At 51.1% G+C, this 25,053-nt stretch overlaps 1 protein-coding gene across 1 annotated transcript in view; it reads left to right on the forward strand.

Moving 5' to 3' along the window:
* The window catches only part of Lrrc74a (leucine rich repeat containing 74A), a 30,837-nt gene that overhangs the window by 2,850 nt on the left and 2,934 nt on the right, over positions 1-25,053 (forward strand). The window contains exons 3-12 of the mRNA XM_047539404.1: positions 1,252-1,424; positions 4,738-4,845; positions 6,619-6,715; positions 9,523-9,572; positions 9,904-9,985; positions 14,338-14,423; positions 14,806-15,000; positions 18,433-18,528; positions 21,378-21,524; positions 24,586-24,693. Coding sequence (XP_047395360.1) covers positions 1,252-1,424; positions 4,738-4,845; positions 6,619-6,715; positions 9,523-9,572; positions 9,904-9,985; positions 14,338-14,423; positions 14,806-15,000; positions 18,433-18,528; positions 21,378-21,524; positions 24,586-24,693 — 1,142 coding nt within the window. The remainder of the gene's footprint in view (positions 1-1,251; positions 1,425-4,737; positions 4,846-6,618; positions 6,716-9,522; positions 9,573-9,903; positions 9,986-14,337; positions 14,424-14,805; positions 15,001-18,432; positions 18,529-21,377; positions 21,525-24,585; positions 24,694-25,053) is intronic.

Consider the following 25,053-nt stretch of genomic DNA (forward strand, 5'->3'; position numbering starts at 1 on the left):
GATGCTGGGAACGGGCGGGAAGGACTTCCTGGTGAGTCTACTGAGGAAGGGGGCAGAAGCAGGGTCAGCCACCCCACCCAGGCTGTTTCCTGTACAGCAGTGGTTCTCACCCAGAGTCACTGCATCCCGGGGACACTTGACAAACTAGGGGGTGGAGGACTAGCACTGGGACCTTGTGGACCCAGGCCAAGGAATCCTGCTGCATATCCTGCAGGTCAGCCCCTTACAACAGAGCGGGACCTGAGTCAAAATGTCAATGACAGGAGAGAGAGTACCTTGCCCTGCCCGCATGAAGCAGCCGGCCCGTCTGGAGCTGTGCTTGCCAAAGCAGCGTCCCTCTGAAGCTGTCCTTTCACCAACAAAGCTCTCATTGTCCACCATAGAAACGTTTGGCGTGGCTTGGCCAAAGGCCCTGGGATCCAAATGGAAAACACAAGTGTAGATGCCGGCGGGCCGTGGGAAGCCCTGCCAGCCGCTGGACTTGCCCGAAGAGGGCACAGCTGTGGGGTTCGCAGAGTCCGGGGAGGCCCCGTGCTCATCTACCGCGGCCGGGCTGGAGTGGTCCCAGAGTCTCAGGGTGGGACTGGAGAGGTGGAGCCCTGCTTCTCTTAGCAGGTTCTTGTTTTTGTTTTTTCGTACTTAACCAGCTGGGCCTTTGGGGGCTAGACTTGTCACCGGAAGCAGGGGTGACCGGCTGTCAGGCCACGCAGATGCAAGTCTTTCTGTTTCTCACCAATTCGGAGGTCTTTCCCTCTTGAACCCACAGGCCATCTTGAGATGGCACGTGATGCTGAACCTCTAGCAAAGCCTTATTCGTGGCTCACGCTTTAATGGGGCAACGAAACTAATACAAAAATGGAGACCCCTTCAACCTTCATAAGTCCCCAGCTTTGTGCCTTTAGTTTTTCCCCTTCAGGGTTGTACCCAGGTGGGAAGGCTGGGACGTTATATATTCCCTGGCGATCCGTTCCTGGATGCCGCCAGCCTGGGAAGGTGGGGTGATGGATGCTGCTCAAATCTCACAGGAAAGCCCAGGGCTGAAAACCACAGGCCTCTTGTCTGGCATCCGTTTGGGGCCACCTGGAATTGGCATCTGCCTCTCCTACCACTGGCTGACTTTGAGCTGGAGTTGACTTCTGGAGCGCATACCACAGGGACGATCCCTGGGGAGTGCAGCCCAGTGGGGGGCGAACACAGCCCGAGGCCAGAGGCAGAGAAGACAGCCCCGCTGAGTCTTGTCTTTCTCTGCAGACACTGAGAAGTTCTTCACCACTGGACAGAAGGAGCTGTACCTGGAAGCCTGCAAACTGGTGGGGGTGGTGCCCGTCTCCTACTTCATCCGGAACATGGAGGAGTCCCACATGAACCTCAACTACCACGGGCTGGGCCCCATGGGCACCAAGGCTATCGCGATAGCGCTGGTGGTGAGCATGCCAAGGGGGTGCATAAAACCTGGTGGATGAGGAGGGTGGACAAGGTGGCAGGCGTGAGATTCAGGGGGCTCCTCCCTTGGGGGCTGAAGAGCAATCTTTGGGGACACTGCCCTGGGCTCTGCTCCACCACCAGTTTCCCCACCATCTGTGGACTTCCCTTTGGCTCCTGGAGGAAGTTTCTAGACACCTGGGAGTTGAAGTCTATGCTCTTTCACATTCAGGAAGCAAAGCCTGTGGAACCAGGAAAAGGGACTGGGCTAGAACTGGGTCCCAGGGTCAATGCAAGAGCCTAGCACAAAAACCGACCTGGGTCTCCATGCCAAAGCACACCTTCGTGAAAATGGACCCGCTACTGAGCATTCCACCACAGTCTGCCTTTTGCAGCATTATGGTTTTCAAGACCACGCTGAGGAGCAAATCATATTTTCCCACCGGGATAATTTGATCTCTCAGTTGGGCATAATCAAACAAGGACTTGACCTTGAATCCATCATAGCTTTCTATCATTATAATTGACTACACATAAAACCGATTCTCGTCCCAGAGACATTAACAACTGCATGTTAGCAACACGGTTCACTTAGGAAGGTAAATGGAAAGTTCGATGTTTAAAAAAGTTCAGGAAGGTGAAGAGGTAGATGCTTTTTGGAGGCAATATTTAAAAACTGATAATAATTAAATTGTCCATGGAAAGAAAGAACAGAGATAAAGAGGATTGAGGAAAAACTCGGAAAACATTGTTATTTCTAAAGGACCTGAACAGAGAAAAGGCGTCAGTGAATTCAGCAGGGAACGAGTGGCGAGCAGAGAGAGGCAGCCACAGATGCAAAAGAGGAGAGCCCAGAGAGGGAGTCCCCAGGTGCAGGGGTGCAGGGGTGTGAGGGGCCCATGCATGAGTAAGGCGAGTCCCCTCCTCCTGTAATGTCAATACATGCAACGCTGTCCTTGCTCATTGCTGGGACGTGATCCTTGCTGGATGTGAGTTCTCAGGACACACAGTGGCAACCTGGTCATTTGAAGTTACTTGTCCTTTGTTGGCACTGCAGAAGACCTTTGAGGAACACACACAGTCTTATTTTCCCCATCTCTGCCCCACATGCTCACTCTTTTTTGAAAATATAACAGCTTTTGTGTTTAGCTTATGACCATTAAGAAGTTACACGAGAGCCAGACCCAGTGGCGCACGCCTATAATCCCAGCGACTCAGGAGGCTGAGGCAGGAGGATCTCAAGTTCAAAACCAGCCTCAGCAACTAAGCAAGGCCCTAAGCAACTCAGTGAGACCCTGTCTCAAAATAAAAAATAAAAAGGGCTGGGGATGTGGCTCAGCGGTAAAGCACCCGTGAGTTTAATCCACAGTACCAAAAAAAAAATTAGGTTACATGAGATGAGAGACTGGCTGTTTCTGGTGAGGGAACGAAGCCATTCTGAAATTTCCTGAGACTGAAAGGTCGACTAATGAGGCCTAGGAATGGACCCTTACCTCCACGAACTGCATAGCAGGGACATCCTCTCAGGACTTGGACACTCTTAGTGGCAGCAGTTTCCCGTTGGGGAGGGTAGTTTTTTCTTCTCTGATTCTCAGGGCTGTTCACTTGGCAGTTAATTGTGTGACCCTCTGGCGGACGGAGCTGCTGCTTGCTTTTTGTCCTGTGAACTTTTCACAGATCCACCCAGCTTGGTTTAGAAGCACGGTCTCGGGGATCCTATTTCGACCTTGGGAGTTCAGCTCGCCCCGCAGCACCGCGTCCTCCTCGCGCTTGGTGGGGTGGTGGTGAGAGTCGGGACTTTCTCTTTCACCCTTGTTCCCCTAGCAGATAGCATGGAGAGTGACGAGCAGGCGCTGGCTTGTGTGACATCCGTGGAGACGGGGCCTCCCACTTCACCCTGCAAAGTGCTGGTCCCCAGCACAACTCTGGAGGTGGTGAGACACACAGTGTCCAGACGCTGAGAAGCAGCACCTGGAAAGGAGGCACCAGGGCCGTCTCCTTACCCCAGAGAGAGAGAACAGAGACTCGAAGACCCTCCCTGAAGCCCCAGGGCAACCACCCTGCACTGTAGTGGCTCAAGCTGTCACTTTCCCTTTCTCCCAGATGGAGAAACAGGCTAAAGACTCCTTATCCCCTGGTGCTTCTCTCACTGTTTGGTGGACTTTGAAAATGCTTGAGTCCAAAGATGAGTCCCTGCTTGTCCTGGGAATGAGGTGCAGAAGGGGAGAATAAAAGTTTTGATTAGAGCTCACCCCAGTCCTTCATGCTGCAATGTGAGTTGTTCCTCTTATCTTAACTCCCATTGGGAGTGCGAACTAGCTTGGACTCAGATATGCACTGAAGATCTAAGCCCATCTCCTTCCAAACAGGCTCCAGGCAGCCTCCTGTTAAAAAACTGCATCAGGTAAGACTAAGGCAAACATGGAAGAAACACCCATGGAGAAGCAAAGCAAATGCCTCAGGGGACCTTCAAGTTTAAGTTCCCTTGTAAAAGGTATCAAGTTTCCCTTGTTCTTACAGTAGGCACAAGATTGGGTAGTAGGGTTAAAATCTATTTAACTTGTCCTTGTTCCTCTTACTTTTCAGGCCTTTGATTTAATGATCCCCTTCTAAATTCTCCTGGAAAAGCATATTATTCTAGGAAAACTCAGTGAGATGGCTCGTCCTCTGGGTCTTCCTCCTTGTCCTCTCTTTCCTTTGGTATCCCTAGTCTAACCTCCACACCCTCTGTGTTAATTTGCTTTCCATTACTATAACAAAAAATCCTGAGGCTGGATAACTTTACAAAGAAAAGACATTTGTTTAGCTAACCAGGTTCAAGGGCATGGCACTAGCATCCACTCAGCTCTGGTGAAGGGCTCACGATGGACGGCATCACAATGAGGGGAGTGCGTGTAAGAGGGAAAGATCACAAGTGAACCCGGGGCATTCTACATCGCCAGCTACATCTGCAGCCCCTTTTGAATTTTGAGGCAGGGTCTCACGAAGTTGCCCAGGCTGGTCTTGAACTTGTAATCCTCCTGCCTCAGCCTCCCCAGTCACTGGAATCACAGACTTGCACTGCAGCACCGGCCTTAGTAACGATCTTTCACTAGGTCCCCCCTCTTAAAGGTCACTCTAACTCAGCATTGCACACTGGGGTCCAAGCTTTCAGTACAAGAATCCTTGGGGGACAAATTCATCTCAAACCGCAGCACCCCCTCCCAGACTGGGATGTTCAGAGAAGGGCCAAGCTCTAGACCAGAGCGAGCAAGGTACTGACGAGGTCACCAACCACTTCTCTTTCTCCTTCCCCGTCCCCTTTGGTGGTTGAAGTCTAACACAACCATCACCAAAATGGAGCTGGAAGACAACTGCATCATGGACGAGGGCATGTTGAGCCTGGTGGAGATGCTGCAAGAGAACTACTACCTCCAGGAGCTGGTACTGTGCCCGCTCCGCGGCTCCTGCCTCCGCGCCCCCTGCCTCCGCGCCCGGGGCCCACAGCCCAGAGCCCAGAGCCCAGAGCCCACTGCAGCCAGGCAGAGGCCCCAGCTACGCCCCGGCCGGCCCCAGGCTGTCTGAAGCCAGTCTGCAGGCTCTCCCCACTAGACGGGACTCTCAGAGGAGGGCTCACATCAGATGCTGGTGGGGGACGGGGCTCCCTGTGGCTGTAGGAAACCCTAAGAAGTCTTCTTTTTTTTCTTTTTTTCAAATTTGTTCTAATAGTTCTACATGGCAGTAGAATGCATTTTGACACATCATACATAAATACAGTATCACTTCTCATTCATCTGGTTGTACACGATGTAGAGTCACACGAGTCATGTAATCATCTATGCACACAGGGTAATAATGTTCCGTTCATTCTACTGTCCTTCCTACCCACATGTACCCTCCCCTCCCTTCACCCGCTCTGTCTTGTCCAAAATACCTCTGTTGTCCCCCACCCCCTAATTGTGAATTAGCATCCATACATCAGAGAAAACATTCAGTCTATGGTTCTTTGGAATTGGCTTATTTCAATCAGCATAACATTCTCTAATTCCATCCATTTACCGGCAAATGCCATAATTTCATTCTTCTTTAAGATTGAGTAGTATTCCATTGTATATATATACCACAGCTTCTAAGGAGCCATTTCTCTCTGTACCTTATAAACCTATAAATGATAAATTTACCTCTGCACTGTTACCTTAAGGTGAACTTTCTTTTTTTTTTTTTTTTTTTTTTTTTTTTTTTTTTTTTTTTTTTTTTTTTGCGGTGCTGGGGATCGAACCCAGGGCTTTGTGTTTGCAAGGCAAGCACTCTACCAACTGAGCTATCTTCCCAGCCCTAGGTGAACTTTCTTAAAGGAGATCAAGACATAAAATAATATTATAAAACACAATGCTCCTGAAGGTAGACGGAGTTGATAGTTGTACAACAATAGAAATATGTTTAATACCCCCAGACCGTATACCTAAAAAATGGTTACAACGGTGAATCTTATGTTTTATCTTAATACCATAAAAAATTTGAAAAGAGCTGGGTGTGGTGGCTCACACCCTAATCCCAGCCACTCAGGAGGCTGAGGCGGGAGGTTCTCAAGTTCAAGGCCAGCGTGGGCAACTGTGAGACCTTGTCTCAAAACAAAAAATAAAGTGCAGGGGATGTGGCTCAGCAGTAAAGCACCCCTGGGTTCAATCCCCAGTTCCAAAATAATTTATTTTAAAAAAGGGGAGGAAATCAAGTAAAACAGTCATGGCTGGTTTAGACGGAGTCTCTTCCCAGTTCTTTTTAGGGTGGTGAATCATACTTTGTGAATCAATAAATAGAATCTACCTTATTTATTCTTAACTCAGTTTTTCAGTTGTTCATGCCCAACTCCCCAAATGAAACTGCCTTGGATTTCAAACAAACAACAACAACAACAACGACAATAATAATACCAATAATAGTAATAATAAATGATGTGCTCATCAGAAATACCTGGGCTAAATTGGGGGAGCGGGGACTTAATGAAGCGAACTTTAGAGAAATCTGACCTCCTGCCTGCATTAGGGAAGTCATGTCAGAACCCAGGCTTCCTCCTTCCCTCTCTGTCCTTCTGGCTACTCTGTCAGCCAGTCCTCCCTCCACACCTTGCTGCTTCAGTAGCACCCTATCCCACGCCATTTGTTAATGAGGACCCTTTGGTGGGATTTTTACACACACAAGGGTATTCTTGCCTTTTAGAATGTTTCGAGAAATGACATTGGTCTGGAGGGGGCCAGAGTCATCTCAGAGTTCCTCCAGAGAAACACGTCTTCACTCTGGAAACTCGAGCTGTCAGGTGAGCCTGGGCAGGGGACAGGGAGGACCTGGGGAATCACAGGGGCAGGAGAAGGGCAGGGAGAACCTGCATCTAGCGAACCTGACCAGAATGCTGTGTCTGCCCTGCTGAGCCAGCGTCGGCCCCTCCGCAGCCCCAGCCCGGCTGGCTTCCTGCTTTCCTCAACCAGCCGCTCTGACCTGCTTCGCCATGGTCTGCCCTCCCCTCGGACGTGTCCACCTGCAGACGCTGCTTGATTCATGTGGCTTCCTCTCTAGCTTCATTCGGGGCTTGGCTCAAATGCCACCACCTTGAGGGGCTTTCCTGACCCCCCATCCAAATAGCAGCTCTCCACCACCACTCTCTGTCCTGGGTCCCCGATTGGTTAACCACATTTGTTACCACCCGATGCCCTACTGTTTTTAAATTAGCTTAGTAACATCTCCCATGGGAGAAGGCTAGTCCCCCAGACCTTCCCTCATTCAAGTTTGCAGATTTGTGCTGACTGCAGAATCCTGGAATGCCTCAGCCAAAACATGCACATTAAAACATGGTCCTGTGCTACTAAGAATGGACCTCTTTGGAAGAGAGATCCCTCAACCCAAGCTGCTGGGGATTCCCACAGATAAAACCCCAGTCCAAATGGGCGCATAATAAAATTGCAAAATAAATAGGGAAATGAAACACCACGAGAGTCAGGCACTGTGGCACATGCCTTAATCCTAGTGACTCAGGAGGCTGAGGCTAGAGGATTGCAAGTTCAAGGCCCGGCCTCAGCAAGTTAGTGAGGCCCTAAGCAACTTAGTGAAACCCTGTCTCAAAATAAAAATAAGAAGGCTTGGGGATGTAGCTCAGTGGTACAGCACTGGTGGGTTCAATCCCCAGTACAAAAACAAAGATGAAAATAAAAAATAAATGCATAGATAAAAACAGAAGAGATGATTATTTTTAAAAGACCTCTCCTCCTCCTCAAGAATATCAACAAATGAAAAATATGTCATCCTTAGAATTACAGATTCAATAGATAAATCTAAAAACACAGTAGACACAGGTTAATAGAATTAGCCTAAACACATTTACCTGCCTTCACAGTGTAGAAAGATAAAAATATAGAAAAAATAAAAGATAAAAGAGTGTAAGAGAATGAATAGACTCAGTATAGCTAGTAGAATTTCTGGAAGGAGGAGAGAACAAGTGAGCAAATGTTAGTTGGCATGCCTCTTGAATTGGTGAATTCCCCGAGACGGGGACCAAGTAAGTCCTAAGAAAGGTAAATAGAAAGAAATCACCCTTGAATGTATCGCTGAAAAAGTGCCTAAGATCCAGGAATCTTAAAAGTATCCAGGGGAAAAAAACAGTTTCCCTTTTAATGTTAATGTTATTTCCTGTGAGGTATTATTCTTGAATTCCTCGTCTTCCTCTACATATATCTTGGGTTTCTTTCTATGACAGAGCAAATAGACATTTCCCATCTGCTGCGCAATCTTCCTCGTTATGCCTGGAGCTTCATTTATCATCCCTCTGTTGGGGGGATGGGAACTCAGATCATTTCCAATTTTTCAGTCTTTCAATTCATGTTTCAAAGGACTTTCCTGTTCATACACATCTTTTGGGCCCACGTCCTAGTATCCTGAATGCACACCCAGAAGTATGATTGCCGAATTTAAATATACACCCAAAAATAAATATACAACTTTTGTGAAGTTAAAAATTAATTTCCAAATTTCCCTTAAGGGGCCTGTACCAAGTTAAAATTCTACCGATGGATGGTTTCTCCATGCTATCCCCAAAGGGTGAATAGCAAGATGTTTGTGAATCAAATGGTAAACTGTGTGGGTGTTGTAGTCCCTGTACTTGGATCCAAATTCCAACTTTGACGTTAGGCAAGTTATTAACCCTTTTGTCACTCATTTTTCTTATGAATAGACTAAGGACAATTATATTACTTCAGATGGTGACTGGGAGGATTAAATGACTTAAAATCTAAGTATCTGGCATGTAAATATTCAATAAGTGTTAGTCATTATTATTAACATTATTTTTTTCCACATTTCTTATTGGTGCATTATAATGGTACATACTGATGGGAGTTGTTTCATATTCATGCATGCATACAATATAACAATATAATTTGACTAAGATCACTCCCCAGCACTCCCTGCCTCCCTCCCCATCTCCCACCCCTTGGTCCCTTTCTTTTATTGATCTCCTTTTGATTTTTAGGAATCCACCTCCACCTTTTTCTTTTTCCTCTCTAGTTTCTGCATGTGAGAAAAAATATATGACCCTAAACCTTCCGAGTTTTACTTCTTTCCCTTAACAAGATGATCTCCAGTTCCATCCATCCATTTTCCTGCAAATGCCATTATTTCATTTTTATTTATGGCTAAATAAAACTCCACTATGTAAATAAATCACATTTTCTTTATCCATTCATCTGTTGATGAACACCTAGGCTGGTTCTATGGTTTGGCTATTATGAATTATATTATTATCATCATTACATTCCCATATTACGATTCAAAAAGAGACTCTTTTCAGATGTTTATTTCCATTTTTATTTCCTCTTCTATGAAATGTCAATTGTTATTGAGTGCTAGGCATTCTTTATAGAGTACAGATACTCATACCTGAACGTCACAGAGAAGGACACATTAAAGGAGATGAACATTTTCTTCTTGTTCCTTGTGTCTACACATTTGCATTGAGTGCTTGTCATCTTTCCCACGTCTGATTGTTCTGGAGTGCAGAGGACTGGCAGGGCTGACGTGGGTGGGCAAGGGGGCCCCAGTGCAGAGTGCTTTGCTAACACAACACCCTCACTTTAGGAAATAACTTCAAGGAGGAAGCCATAGAACTCCTCTGCCAAGCCCTGACGGTAAGGAGCAAGGGGTGCAGGTGAGCCATGTGGGCCTGTCTTGGGGATCTGGGTGACTTGGGCTGGCTGGCTCAAGCAAGGCTACTTACATAGTCTGGGGGCGATGAGTGTTTGGCCTCTTCCAAGCCTGCTAAGAGCCCAGAAAGTGGTGGGGCTTTCAGGATGGCATTGCATTCTCACAGTGACCATCAACAGTTCAACAAAAAAAAACAAATAAGGATTAGCTTTCAGCCAAGAACTGGGAGCTCTCCATCATACTGCCCTGAGGGAGGTGAGAGATTTGCAGTCAGAAGACAAAAGTAACCTCTCTTCTCACCATTTGTTCCTCTAGATCAATTACCAAATTAAGACCCTGGATCTCAGTCACAACCAAATCACTGATACAGGAGGGGAACAACTGGGACAGATGCTGAGTATGTCCCCATGGAGGGAAGGGGACCAGCCAAGGGGAGGGATTGGGAGAAAGATCGTTTATCAGAGCTGACTCGCCCTTTATTTTTATTTAAATTTTGAATGTTTGGATTATAAAAGTGATGTAAACTATGCCCCCCCCAAAAAACATTTTAAGTGAAGCAAATACCAAGATGTGGGAAGTAAGACTTCTCAATGATTAGAAGACCAGGTAGAGGAACAACTCGCAGACTTTAGGAGGCCAAGGATGCGTACCTGTGTAACAGTGAGCATCAGCCGTAATGAACACAACCCATATATTGACAACAATGCGTTTAAACATGTATATAAAAAAGACACCATGAGCCAGGCAGAGTGGCATGCACTCATAACCCAGTTACTCAGGAGGCCGAGGCAGGGGACCACAAGTTCAAGGCCAGCCTCAGCATCTTAGCAAGATCCAGTCTCAAAATTAAAAAAATAAACAGGGTAGGGGGTGTAGCTCAGTGATAGAGCACCCCTGGGTCCAATACCCAGTACCAGAAAAAAATAAAAGAACGACCAGGGACAAGAGATAAGCCACAGAGGGCGTTGGGAGTGGACATTTGCAGCATTTGTATAAATATAAAAGATTAGAATGTTCAGACTTTTGATAAAAGATTCTATATATCTCCTGGCATAGCGGCATGTGCCTATAGTCCCGGTTACTCTGGAGGCTGAGATAGGAGGATTGTGAGTTGGAGGCCAGTGTGGGCAGCAAAGCAAGACCCTATCCCAAAAAGAAAACTCCTATCAATTAATAGGACCTCTAGGCTAATAAATGCCCCCAGTAAAACACTGGTCAAGGCATCTGACAGCACAAGAAGTAAGTCAGCTGCCCAACCCTTTAGTAATTACGGGAATGCAGCAATAGGAAGATGAAGCTATAAGAGTTTAAAGTCAGTGAGTCTCAAAAGTTGCGGACAGCGGGGAGAAATGAGACCACTCACAGGTGCTTGGCAAAGCCACCGATCAGAGTGACTGATGGGATTGAAGTGCGCACATTCCATGAACACAGACGGACTCACCTTGGAGAAGGTGTCCACCCCCACGGCAGGTGTCCGGAGGAGGTGACCACAGCACCGTCATCACTGGGAAAGTGCCTCCGCCTGGATGGGCATCCCTGGGCGAACGAGTAGAAAGAGGAGGCCACTCAGCAGGGGGGAGGGCAGCCGGGAGGGAGGGCCGGGCCACGGGACCTGATAACCAAGAGACGACCGCCCCGAGTTCTGGGGTTCGGCGTTCCAGACAGGAAGGTGAGAGCATCACGTGTTTGAGGACACGGTGGCAGGAACAGAGGGGACAGGGAAGAGACTGGAAGGAGCAGAAGGCACGGAGGTGGCCCACGGCCAAGTCACATCAGGCTTGTGGCCGCAGCGTGGACAAATCTGGGTTTTATTCCACGGGCAATGGAGTTGTGCAGAGTGCTCCGTGGGAAGGTCACCGTGGGATCTGCAAATTGGAAACTGCCCTGCTCTGACTGCAGTGGGAAGAGCAATGGAGAACGGAAACGGAGAGGGGCGTGGCAATCAGGAAGCTGTCCTTGTAGCCCGGGACGGTGCCATCCTGCGTGAGCTGGGGAAGGGGTGGCGAGATGGAAGAGCCGCAGGTTCAGAAGGCATCTGGGGCAGAAGCTGAAAGGACCTGCTGACGTGGAGAAGGAAAGCTGGAAATGAGGATGGACGCCTGCCCATCTTGCCCATCTTGCCGCCTCTCTCGGCCGAGGACAGCGTGGCAACCTGGGTGGGGAAACTCCAGGTCCTACGACTGCAGGGGGCTGTGCTCGGCGCTCACGTTTCCATTTCGGTGGCCGATGGCCACTGGGTGCTACAGCGGAGCAGGGGGCCTGAGGAGTGTCCATCGGACAGGAGGGCGACCAGGAAAGTGAGATCTCAGGGTGACAAGCGAAGAGATTATGGGGGGAAGAAGTGGTCAGCTGTGTCCAGTGTTGCTTAAGAGATCAGATGAGGACAGAAAAGTGACCCCAGCAGCAAGATCTTGGCCCCTGGGTAAGCGTTTTAGTGAAGTGGGTGAGAATGAAGCCCAGCTGGAGTTGAAACTGGGGTGCCAAGAAGTGGCCAGGGCAGGACCAGCTGCTCGAAGTTAAGTTCCGCTGGGGAGGCTGGAACTGATGGGGAGCGAACCAGAGGGAGACTAGAGTCCAGGAAGGGTGTGTGTGTGTGTTTGTTTGTTTGTTTTTGCAGTGCTGGGGATTGAACCCAGGGCCTTGTGCTTGCAACTGAGCTATCTCCCCAGCACCCAGGAAGGGTTTTTAAGGCTGAAAAAATGCTGAAAGGAACAGAGGAAGAAACCGATGCTGCAGAAGGAGGGGAAGATCCGTGCAGGAGGGAAATCCCGGAGAGGCCCGAGCAGCAGGAGGGGCGTGGCCCTAGGGAGCCCCAAAGAGGCGGAGGGAGCAGGGCTGGCCGCCGGGGGAGGGCTGGCGGCGGACCAGGCCGCCACTGGCCAGTGTCCTGCTGCTGCTGTTCCAGGGCACTGAGCGGCAAGGTCTCCAGCTGGCTGCAGCATTCAGGAGGGGGCAGCAGTGGAAAGCGGGGGAGGGCGTTCAATTCTCCACTGAAAGCTGAGGTCACAAATTTAAAGGAAACCGGAATGCGTTCTGTCTTCACAGGGTTATAACAACACCGTGGGTGAGACTTTTTTAAATGTTATTCTTAGCCGGGCGTGGTGGCGCACACCTGTAATCCCAGGGGCTCCGGAGATGGAAGCAGGAGGATCAAAAGTTCAAAGCCGACCTCAGCAACTTAGCAAGGCCCAAGCAACTGAGCAAGACCCTGTCTCAAAGTAAAAAATAAGAAGGACCAGAGATGTGGCTTAGTGATAAAGTGCCCCTGGGTTCAATCCCCAGTACAAAATATATTATTATTATTTTATTATTATTATTATTAAAGATACCAAACAGTCAGTGATTACTAAGTGAGGGGCATCAGGCTCACATTTTACATCAATCCCCACACAGCTTAAAACTTCATTTTACAGATGAGGAAACACAGTGAGGGACAGATAAATAACCCACCCACGGTCACAAAGTAGGTGATGAGTTCAGCGTTTGATTTCATATCATGTGGCCACTTAAGAGATGCCAGTGTGCATGCTGCATCTTAAGTGAGGGAGCTGGCAGAGGAGAGGAGAGGAGGAGAGCGAGGGAAGGGGAAGGGAAGAGAATGAAGGCAGGAGAATATCGTCATCACAAGAACAAGAGGTGTGATTGACACAGAGACAGGCAGACAGACATGATTGGTACACAGCACATTGTACACACAGGAAAACGTAAGGGCTGAGAACATGGCAGAGCACTTGCCTGGCAGGCACGAGGCGCTGGGTTCCATTCCTAGCACCAAAAAAGAAGAGGGCGGTGGAGGGGGAGGGAGGAAGGAAGGGAGGGAGGGACGGAGGGAGGGAGGAAGGAAGAAGGAATAGAAGTCTCCTTCCTGGGGCCTGAAGACAGTGTCTCCTCCGATGGAGCCCTCTGCACTGCCACTTTCCCCCAAATAAAAATAACAATGTGGTTAAACAGGAAGTTTTCCCATCCCTGTGGAGTATGCAAGCAAAAGTATCTTTTTTTTTTCTTTCTAGTGCTGAAAATCAAAGTTAGGGCCTTGGGCATTCGAGACTAGTACTCTACACTTCCAGCCCCCAAAAAGCATCTTTATATATATTTTTTTAAAGTGTGAACTCTGTGCAAATCCAGATTCTGGACAAGCCTGGTGCCTCCCACCCCCAGCTGCTGTGTCTCTGAGGCTCTCCTAAGAGCAGCTCCAGAGTCAGCGCTGTTCCCATGGCACTCCAGGAAACAGACATCATGTGACAACACACCAGGTCCATCACTGCCTCCCTGTGTACAGCCTGGCAGTTGTTTGCCACACTACCTCCATCCATTTTTAATGGCTGCATAATATTCCACCACATGGATAATTTATGATATTCTTTATCTTTTTCCCCTGTGAGTCACAAATTCCACCTTTATTATTGATGCCATTGCAAACATCAACCTTCAAGTTCAGGACCCTTCCCACGTTCTATACTGTCTTCTTAGGGAACATCTCAGAGTTCTGTGATACTGAGTGCACATCTTAGTGGGAAAATAATCTATGATCACATAATATCTGCCAAACAGATTACACCCATTTACTTGCCACCTGAAATAGAAGGATAAGATTATTTTACTTCATCTTTCTCAGCATTGAGGAAAATCTGACAATTCTGTGTTTAAATGAATAATGGAAAAAAATCCTTGCCTGGGTGTTTTACTTTAACCCCCAAGGCTGGGTTCTTTGGGCGTGGGGATGCTGAACTGACTTCCTCTCCCTCCCAGACATCAATGTGGGGATCCGGGAGCTGGATCTGAGCTGGAATCATTTCCACACGCGGGGAGCAGTGGCCTTGTGCAATGGTCTCCGGGTAAGGTGTTCCGTGTGTCGAGCCCAGGTGAGGATGGCCGGGCATCCCTCCTCCCCTCCCACTCCTCTTCCTTGATGAGGGTTTTCTGAGCTCCAACAAATGCCCTTTCAGTCGCTGGTCTCTCGTCCACAATTTCTGGATTTGTTGATTCCTTTTTAATAAGTCCTACCGTTTAATTCAGGGGCAGGGTACTACCAGACCCCAAGGAGGAGAGTCCCGGAGCTCTGGAGACGGAGCTGGGAGGGAGCTGGGCTGATGGGGCGGCTCTGGGGACCCTGAGGGCTAGGTCTCCGCGCCAGCAGCAGGTGGAAGCTGGAGGCTGGAGCGGTTTGCTGGGTGGGTCACCCCAGACCTGACGCTGCTGTCCTCCCCCGGCCACCAGAGTAACGTGACACTGATTAAACTGGATCTCGCCATGAATGGCTTTGGGAACGAAGGGGCTCTGGCCCTGGGGGAGGTCCTCAGACTCAACAACCACCTGGTCTACCTGGACGTCAGTGGCAATGACATCGGCAACGAGGGGGCCTCCAGACTCAGCAGGGGACTGGAGTTCAACGAGGGCCTCCAGGTCCTGAAGGTACCGTTGTGTGTGTGCGCGCGTGTGTCCGTGGGTGTCTGCAGGTGTGGGGGTGTCCGCCTGGGCTGGAGAGAATCACTGGGGACACCCCCTTGTCCTTCCTCTCTCTGCATCAGACCCAGGGTCACCTCAGCTCCCCCTGGGGCACCACAGACTCCTGACGGGTCCTCCCTCTCCCAGCCTGGTCTGCCTGGGGTTCGCCGGCGGCCAGTGTGGGTTGGGAACACACCTGACTTTCTGACCCTCCGCCTCCCACTGAGACCCCGGCCTCCTGCTGCAGAGCCAGTGCCCGGGCCTCAGTCCACCCCAAGGCCGTGCTTCTCTCCTCTCTCCCGGTCGACCTCAGGGCCTTGGCCTGTCCCGCTCCTCTCGCCCACTCCAGTTCGCACACAGGACCCTGGGTCGGTGGCCTTCTCCCAGGGCCCTGCCCTCCCGCAGAGCTTGCTGTGCTGTCTCCCTTTGGGCTGCTGTTTGATGTCGGCACCCACCGGCGTGGAAGCTCCCCATTTCAGTCAGCCGGCTCCTGCTGGGACTAACAGACCCGACCAGAACAATCGTAGAGGAGGAAGAGTTTATTGGGGGCTCACGGGCTCAGAGGCCTCAGTCCCCAGACCATAGGCTCCATGCCTCAGGGCTGGAGGTGAGGCTGAACATGGTGGCAGGAGAGTGTGGCGGAGGGAAGCAGCTCGCTCGGTGGGTGATCAGAGAGCAGAGACCCCACTCTCCGGATGCAGAATACGTACCCCAAAGCCTGGTCCCAGGGCCCCCCTCCTCCAGCCACGCCCCACCTGCCTTCAACAGCCAGGCATGTCTCCTCTGAACCTCCTCCTGTGGGGACACCTCACATCCAGACCAGCGCACTTCCTGAGAACAAAGGCCGTTTAGTCTGATCCATTATCGTGTCCCTCACACCTCGCGTAGCGCTGGGCATGTCGCAAGTGTCTGGTGGATACACAGTGAGCGAAGGCGTGGACGAACTCTGATTTCACTTTAAACCGACTTACTGGAAGATACTGATTCATAACACTGAATCTGCTGGGCAGGGTGAAAGCGGACGAAAGGGGACTTCTGCTGCTAGTTCCCCTCGCTGGGGCTCCTCCCACGAGCTGCACCATGTCAGGGGACTCGCCCTTCAGACAAAGTGAGCTCCCTCAGCTCCACCGTGGGCTGAGAACACCGAGGCCACACAGCCAGCCAGAGGCAGAGGGCTGCCAGCTCTGCCCGGCTCTCCAGGGCAACCCCAGCTCCCTCAAGATGTAGGGTGGCTTGGGGGACACAGACGTGGTGGTCCTAGTGCCCGAAGAACAGACATGAGAAAAGCGAGGATGAGTCTGTGATCCCAGAGGACAACCACCCAGTGTCATTAAAGAGACAGGAGGAGGCTGGGTTCTGACAGGAAAAGGGGGCGTGGTGGCTGCCGAGGGGACCAGCCTGGCCATCGAGTGACCAGGAGAGCTGGGACTGGCTGGGGTGGAGTGGGACCAGGTGTCACTCAGGAGGCAGACCCACGCCGGGAGAGAGTCCCTCTTGGTGCCCAACGAAGCTGAGTCAGTGCTGAGAACCTGAATTCTAAGAGTAAAAAGTCGTCTCAGAAAAACGGCGACAGAGGTTGTCTCCGGTTGGTGGAGTACAGGTGATTTAAAACATCTCTTCCTACTGCTTTTCTAAATAATCCACACTGACCAGATGTAATAAATACTTTTTAATGTTTTTTTGCCCTAATTTTCAGAAGTGAAATAGAAAAGTAGAAAACGAACCTCTTTAGTTTGGTCATATCAACTTTGCCACAGGAAACCTGGGTGGTTCCCACCTAAACTTGGGAAATTAAGAAAGTGAGTCCCACAGAGGCTAGATGCTCCGCGCCGCGGGGGCGGGCTCAAGTCAGCGCGTCCCCACTCGGGGACCTCGGATTCTGGGAAACACCGGACACAGTAAATGCTCAGTAAAACGCTTCACCTCCTCTTCACGACACCACTCCGTGAAGCCTCCAGCAGTAATAACACCCTTCACAGACGACTCACCGCACACCAGGCACTCTGCTGAATGCTGTGCCTGAGCTGTGACCTCACTGCTTTTATCATGTGTCTGAGGCCATTTGCTGGTATGCCTGTCTCCCCCAAGTGGAGTTGAGGTACCTGAGGTCAGAGACCTTGTCACGTCTGCTGGGCATCTCTCAGGGCTCAGCCTGATGGCTGGCACAGAGCAGGCCTCGTCGGATGGACGGACGGATGGATGGACAGACGGACAGATGGATGGATGGACGGATGGACAAATGGATAGGTGGATGGTTGGTTTGCTGAGCAGTGAAGTGGACAGGTGGGTGGATAGATGGACAGAGAGAGAAGTCTGGGAGGAAGACAGAGGTTGGGTCTGATGGGAAGAAGTGCAAGTCAGCTTGGTGCCAGCCTCTCCTGTCCCCTCTCACCCTCTCCTGTCCCCCTCTCAGCCTCTCCTGTCCCCTCTCAGCCTCTCCCTTCTCAGCCTCTCCTGTCCCCTCTCAGCTTCCCGTGTCCCCTCTCAGCCTCTCCTGTCCCCTCTCAGCCCTTCCTGTCCCCTCTCACCCTTTCCTGTCCCCCTCTCAGCCTCTCCTGTCCCCTCTCACCCTCTCCTGTCCCCCTCTCAGGCTCTCCTGTCCCCTCTCAGCCCTTCCTGTTCCCTCTCAGCCTCTCCCCTCTCAGCCTCCTGTGTCCCCTCCCAGCCTCCCCTGTCCTCTCTCACCCTTTCCTGTCCCCCTCTCACCCTTTCCTGTCCCCCTCTCAGCCTCTCCTGTCCCCTCTCACCCTCTCCTGTCCCCCTCTCAGGCTCTCCTGTCCCCTCTCAGCCCTTCCTGTTCCCTCTCAGCCTCTCCCCTCTCAGCCTCCTGTGTCCCCTCCCAGCCTCCCCTGTCCTCTCTCACCCTTTCCTGTCCCCCTCTCACCCTTTCCTGTCCCCCTCTCACCCTTTCCTGTCCCCCTCTCAGCTTCTCCTGTCCCCTCTCAGCCTCTCCCCCTCAGCCTCTCCTGTCCCCTCTTAGCCTCTCCCCTCTCAGCCTCTCCTGTCCCCTCTCAGCTTCCCGTGTCCCCTCTCAGCCTCCCCTGTCCCCTCTCAGCCCTTCCTGTCCCCTCTCAGCCTCCTGTGTCCCCTCCCAGCCTCCCCTGTCCTCTCTCACCCTTTCCTGTCCCCCTCTCAGCCTTTCTTGTCCCCTCTCAGCCTCTCCCCTCTCAGCCTCCTGTGTCCCTCCCAGCCTCCCCTGTCCTCTCTCATCCTTTCCTGTCCCTCTCTCACCCTTTCCTGTCCCCTCTCAGTCTCTCCTGTTCTCTCTCCCTTTCCTGTCCCCCTCTCAGCCTCCCCTGACCCCTCTCAGCCTCCCCTGTCCCCTGTCAACCTCCCCATCCCCCCCCAGCCTCCCCTGTCCCCTCCCAGCCTCATCCTGTCTTGCCCTTCTTGCTACAGCTTTTCCTGAACCCTATGAATATGGATGGAGCCATTCTGCTTGTCCAGGCCATCAAAAGGAACCCCAAATCCAAGATGGAAGAACTTGACATTTCCGTAAGTGACCGGAGGGTCGTCCATCCCCTGTCCCAGGGAGCAAGCCAGTTTCCCTGTCCCCTCTGTGCTCAGTGCCACCAACTCCACCCTCATGGGCCCTCCCGCCCCTTGGAAAGGGCACCTTTGATTCAGCTTGGGCCTCTCCAGTGGGTCCTCTCATCAGGAGTGGCCCTTCAAGCAGCAGCAGCAGCAGCTTTGGTCATGAATGGCCCAGGTCTCAGAATGTTCCAGAACCACAGGGTCTTTGGGGACCTGGGTGTTCAAACACACAGAAACATGTATTTTCGTGTCATGACTTGGCCTCTTGCACCCAGAGTCTCTTTCCCGCTCCCTCGATGGAGGAGGAAATCCACCCAGGGGACTGCGGACTCCTGCGGGGACTCCCGCCTGCATGGGCCTGCGGAAGGCAGCTGGGAACGACCATATCCTATCTCCTCCCCGTGGGATGCTCTCCCCCCCACAAGTGATTTTATGAAGCCGGCTCCTTTGCTCCTGCTCTGGGAGGCACTGCAGCCTTCTCCCGGGGCGGCTTCATCACAAACCAGTGGCTTTAGCAACCGAAATGGATTGTCTCCCAGTTCTGGACAGCAGAGGTCCAAGATCAAGGTGTTGGTTCCTTCTGAGGACGGTGAGGGAGAATCTCTTCCAGACTCCTTCCTTCCCTTCCGGGGCCTGTTCTCCATTTTTGCATTCCTGGGCTTGTAGATGCATCACCCCGATCTCTGCCTTCAGCTTCTCGTGGCGTCACCCTGTATGCATGCCTGTCTCTCTATCCCAGATCCCCTTTTTATAAGGGCCTGGTCATTTGGAACCAGAGCCCACCCATGATGATCCCATTTTAACTTGATCATCTGCAAAGATCCTGTTTCCAAATAAGCTCACATTCACAGGTGCGGTGGGTTAGCACTGCAAATTTTTTTTTTTTTTTTTTTTTTTTTTTTTTTTGCAGGGAAGGGCATTTCTTCATTTTTCTTAGTGTATAAGGAAACTTTTTTGTGGTGCTGGGGATTTGAACCCAGGGCCTTGTGCATACAAGGCGAGCACTCTACCAACTGAGCTGTATCCCGAGCCCTGCATAAGGGGAACTGAAACGGAAAGGTTAGATCATTTGCCCAAGACCCACAGCAAGCACCAGGAGTCAATCCAGCTCTGCCTTCTACTCTAGAATTTTGTAAAGACAATGATGTTGAAGTCCTTTTATATTTATAATGCCTCACAATGATGTTTGTAAGATTATTTGAATACCTTGAAATTATGAGTGATGATATTTTTAATATCTAAACTCAAACTCCTGAGAAATGATTAGTAAAATTTAGATTTCTTTTTGCACAGCTTGTAAAACATTATAAAAATACAGCTGCTTTTCTTTTCATTTTTCCTTCACCCCTTTCCTCTCCGTTCCTTCTTGTGCTCCCGGGTCTTTCCTCAGGGGCTCCCTCTCTCTCCACCCTTGTGCTTTGGCTCTGATTTTGCACCACAGCATGACGCCTTCACCCCCTCCTGCCCTGCCTCTGGGCCTCAGCCACGGGTTCAAATTTTTTTGTCATTCACCACCCCCCATCCCACAGAGCAGGTTGGGAGGCATAGACCCAGGCACTGCTTTGGTGCATTTGAGGGGACACTAGAAATGGTGCTGATTAATTAATCCCTAGATGGCACATAAATCCATGAACTGTGACCACATTGCCACTAAACAAGCCTACCAGAACAAATAACCTGAATTAGCCTATGTTGGTCTGTTTTCTCTTGCTATAAGGAAACACCTGAGGCTGGATACTTTATTTTTAAAAAAGGTTTATTTAGTTCACAGTTGGATGCTGAACGGCATGGGACTGGTTCTGGTAAGGGCCTCCTGGCTGCATCACCTCATGTTGTATGTTATTATGCGGGGAACTCATGTGAGAGAAAGAGATCACATAGGAGACAGAAAGCCAGAGACTAGGGAGGAGTCAGTGTTGCTCTTTTATAACTCCCTCTCATGGAACGAACTGGAGTCTCTCAAGAACTAATTGGAATCTCACAAGAACTGCATCCATTTCCTCTGAAGGCCGTCCCCTGACAATGACCCAAACACCTTGCCTGAGGCTCCACCTCTGAAAGATTTCACTGCCTCCCACATCACTACCCTGGGAACCAGCACATGAACCCCAACCAGAGCGTACCCCTTTCCTTCCCATTTGTCAACTAAGCCACCATAACCACATGGTATTGGAATCCCTGCTTTGCATATGCTCCTAGGACTTTGTCCAGAATACCCACAAAGACCTCAAGCAGGAGTATAATTTGAAAAGGTAAAAGGTACTGAACCACAGCTAAGGACAGACAGGTTGACCACATTGGTGGAGGCCAGGTGTGACAGGGACTACTTCACAGGACGCATTTTCCCCCATGTCCTATTAACCAATTCCAAGGGCACTCCCAATAGGGGGGTTTCCAGTTCCTCGGATCCTAGGACAGGATGACTTGAGTAGGGTTTCTCTTCCGGGGCACCGGCTCTGAAGAGCACTGCTCGCGTGGATACGTGGATCTCAGGATATTTGTGCAGGACAGTTTCACAGTTGCAGCTTGTCCATCAAATGCGGTCGCTCACACTTGCCGAGCTGAGCTGAGCGGGCAGCACGTGACAAACCACCAGCACTCAGCACGAACAGCTGAGCAGAAATCACATGGGAACTTAGGAGTCCAATCCCGAGCTCCAGAGCCACCCAGTCTTGGAGCAGCACGGCAGAACAAAGCGGGAAAAGACCCAAGTTCCTGACCTGGCTTGGGAGGAAGGGGCAGGCCTGCGGGGGGCAGGAAGAGAGCACAGTGCAGCTCCCTGGCCACCAGTCCCTCTCTCCCTGCTGCAGAATGTGCTGGTGACCGAGTCGTTCCTGAGGATGGTGGACGGGGTCTGCGCCATCCATCCCCAGCTGGACGTGTTCTGCAAGGTAGTTCAAGGTTTCTCTGCCAAGAAGAGCTTCTTCCTGGGAGCAAACCCCATGAAGCTGATCCAGGTGAGCTCCTGCCTGCCTCTCGGAGCCTCTGGGGGGCCCTGGAGGAAGCTAGCCTTTGGCCCCCATCAGCTGCCCAGCGTTTCTCCTCCCCAAAGTATCTGTACAATCTTTTATGGGAAGTACCAGGGATTGAACCCGGGGTTACTTAACCACCAAGTCACCTCCCCAAGTCCTTTTTTATATTTTATTTAGAGACAGTGTCTCACTTGGTTGTTTAGCGTCTCACTAAATTTCAGAGGCTGGGTTTGAATTGAAGATCCTCCTGCCTCAGCCTCCCGAGCCGCTGGGAGCACAGGCATGCGCCACCACGTAGTACGATCCTTTCTAACAAGGAATGTCTCAGTCCTGGGGACCACAGGCTGGACTCTCCCAGTGGTCGTTGGATCCCCCTGGGTGCATCCTACCTCCCAGAGGAGGGAAGAGCTGAGACCTGGCTGGGGGCGGGGAGGGCAGATGGCACAGGACGGATTCCACCAGCCAAGCCCTCATCTGAGGCAAGTCACCAAGGCTCTCTGGGCCTTCGTCCTTTCACTTGTACAGTGGCCATAATAATAGTACCCACCCCAGAGGGTTCCTGTGGAGCTCAGCATACTTAAGACACGTGAGGTGCTGAGAGCAATGCCTAGCATGGAATAACACCCCAAAATGCAGGCTCTTTCCACAGGAGGCCAAGACTCCCTGTGGTGGGCATGGGTATTTGGTGACTTCAGCTACAGGGGGGACAGCTGAAGCCTTTATTTGTCATAGCTGGCATCTGGCTTTCTTTTCTGCGATGGTCTCTAGGAAATCACAGGAAGTAGATGTAAAACAGTGAAAATGTTTAAATGGGAGAATTTTCGAGCTGAAAGGGGTGTGATTGCTCACCTAGCCGCATCACCTCACCGAACTGGGGCCAGACCCAGGTCTGGTGTTTCTCGGCGGGCGGTGGAGACTGGGAGCCCACTGCCGGCTGCCCTGGGAAAGCAGGCAAAGGTGATGCTGTGCAAATGCAGATTCTGCAGGTGCACGCCCCAGGGCTGCCGCCGGCCCTGGATTGGTCTACTCCGTGTGTGCGTGCCTCAGCTTCCAGGGATAAATAACATTTTTAAAAAGTTCTTGTGTAGCCGGGTATGGTGATGCACACCTGTAATCCCTAGAGCACAGGAGGCTGAGGCAGGAGGATCACGAGTTCAAAGCGAGCCTCAGCAACTTAGTGAGGCCCTAAGCAACTTGGCAAGACCCTGTCTCTAAATAAAATACAAAAAAGGACTGGGGATGTGGCTCAGTGATTAAATACTCCTGGGTTCAATCCCTAGTACCCAAGTGGGTTAAAAAAAAAAAAAAAAAAAGCTCTTGCATGAAAATTATTGTCACGAGGAAAGTTCTAGAAGGCAAAAGGGTATCGGGTAAGTTCATGAATAAGATGACTACAGGGGAACCTGTTTCGCAAGGGGAGAAGGATGCTCTGGTGAACTGGCATGGAGGTGTCTGAGGCCAGGTGAGGGCCCCACCCCTGGTTCAATGGCAATAGCAGTGGGGAGGGACACATGCCTGGGAGCTGCAGACGTGGAGTCAGAGTTAGTCCCAGGTGCCACGGGGTCTCTAGGACATGGGGGGTGGAGAAGAGTATACAGAAAGAATATTGGGGTAGAGCTAAACAAGATAGGCAGTGTACAGTGGTCCTCCTCTCGGAAAGCCAAAAACCTGGCCGGAAAGATGGGATAGAGTCAGTGAGGACCAACAGAAAATGTCATATGACTGCCAGGCCCAGTGGCCCATGCCTATGAGCCCAGCAACTCTGGAGACCAAGGCAGGAGGATCTCAAGGTCAAGGTCATCCTGGGCCTTGACCCTGTCCCAAGATAAAGCATTAAAGGGGCTGGTAAAGCAAACCTGGGTTCCATCTCCAGTATGAAAGAGAGAGAGAGAGAAAGAGAAGAAAGAAGGAAGGAAGAAAGGAAGGAAGGAAGGAAGGAAGGAAGGAAGGAAGGAAGGAAGGAAGGAAGGAAGGAAGGAGAGAATAAAAAGGAAAGGAAAAGAAAAAGCCATAGGATAGATAAGAAGTGTGAAGACAACTATTACAGTCAGAATCCAAACCAGAGATGAGCACAGAACTGAGCAAAGCAGAAAAGGTGGGGTGGGGCGGGCCTGGAAGATCTGCAGGGACTGGCGAGGCGGAGGGCGAGGGAGGGGTTGTCTCGAGAGAGTGGGGCTGCCCGAGGGGGCGCGGCTGGCAGAGGCCCACGCGGCCCACACAGGAGCCGAGACTCACAGCCGCCAAGGCTGTGCTTAGATCTCAGGCTTCCAGTTGGGGTTCGATTCCTCCATTGGAAGCAGGGCACCAGCAAGAGCTGTTGAGCTATAGATGGAGGCAAATCCAGCAGGGCAGAGGGGTTATTTCTGTGGCCTCGGGGAGTGACATGAACTGAATGGGATAAAAGTGGGAGTTGGGAAAATCCAATCCCGTTGTGGTATCCTAGACGTGGAAAGGCGACTTGGCTGGGGATGAAGGGCGGGTGGTCGAGAGTCATTGTGGACACACCTCCAGGACTTGGTGAACGGTGGGGAAGCGGGGTGTGTGGGCGGGTGGGTGTCTTTGGTTCTCCGAACGGAACTCAGGGTCTCTTTTTGCTCCTCTAAAATTGCCTTACAATGCAATTAATATTTTTGAAAAGGGAAACAATGAAAAAAAACTAGTTTTAAAATTTTCTAACCAAGTACTTCTCCCAACCTGCATTTGTGCAAAACTCAGAATCCCAGGAATTCCTAGAGTCTGTTCCCCCTCCCCCAAATCAAATAATGTATGTGGATATGATCACCGTCCCTACTCCCTTGGCGCTGTGACATCTTGACAGCGTTGACATCAATCTCTTAAGGCAATGGATAGACAGAGTGGATGGAGCTTCTGCTCAGTGGCAGGAAGGGCCTGCGCCACCTGTGTCCACCTGCGTCCACCCGCGTCCACGTGCAACGTCTGGGAGGCTCAGGTTGCTGAGTTGCCCTCTGCCCTCCCCAGGCTCCTTAGGGGAGCAGACCTGTGACAAGGCCCAGTATTCACTGCTGGGATCTCCTGCTTCTTTCAGAGCTACGCAGACCAGAAAAAGATCCCAGTGGTGGACTTCTTCAGGAGCCTGAACCCTTCTGGAACGATGAAGATGTCCGTGGGCGAGTTCCGGAAGGTGATGGTGCAGGTGCGCTGATATGCCTCACGTCACTTCCTGGCATCGGCCGCGGGACCCTCGCTTGTTTGTGTGGACCCGGAGGGAAACCCGAGACCTCCCTCAACCTCCCGGCCAAGTCATCCTCTGTGCCACGTGGCCTGATGCCACTCATCCCCCAACATGCCACACACTCTTCATCTTGTGGGTTTTTGCCCCCAGTGCACGTGGCTGCTGGGGGTGGGAAGGGGAGGAGCGACCACGTCCCAGAGCCCCCGGGTCTCCCCCTTAGCCCTGCCGTCTGGCCGGAAATCCCATTCCCCTGGCCCTCAACATGATGAAGGTGCCGAAGGCCCCCCTGAAATGCAGACTCAAAGGGCCCATCGTCAGCAT

Source organism: Sciurus carolinensis, chromosome 2 (assembly GCF_902686445.1).
Source record: "Sciurus carolinensis chromosome 2, mSciCar1.2, whole genome shotgun sequence".
NCBI classification, from domain to species: Eukaryota; Metazoa; Chordata; class Mammalia; order Rodentia; family Sciuridae; genus Sciurus; species Sciurus carolinensis.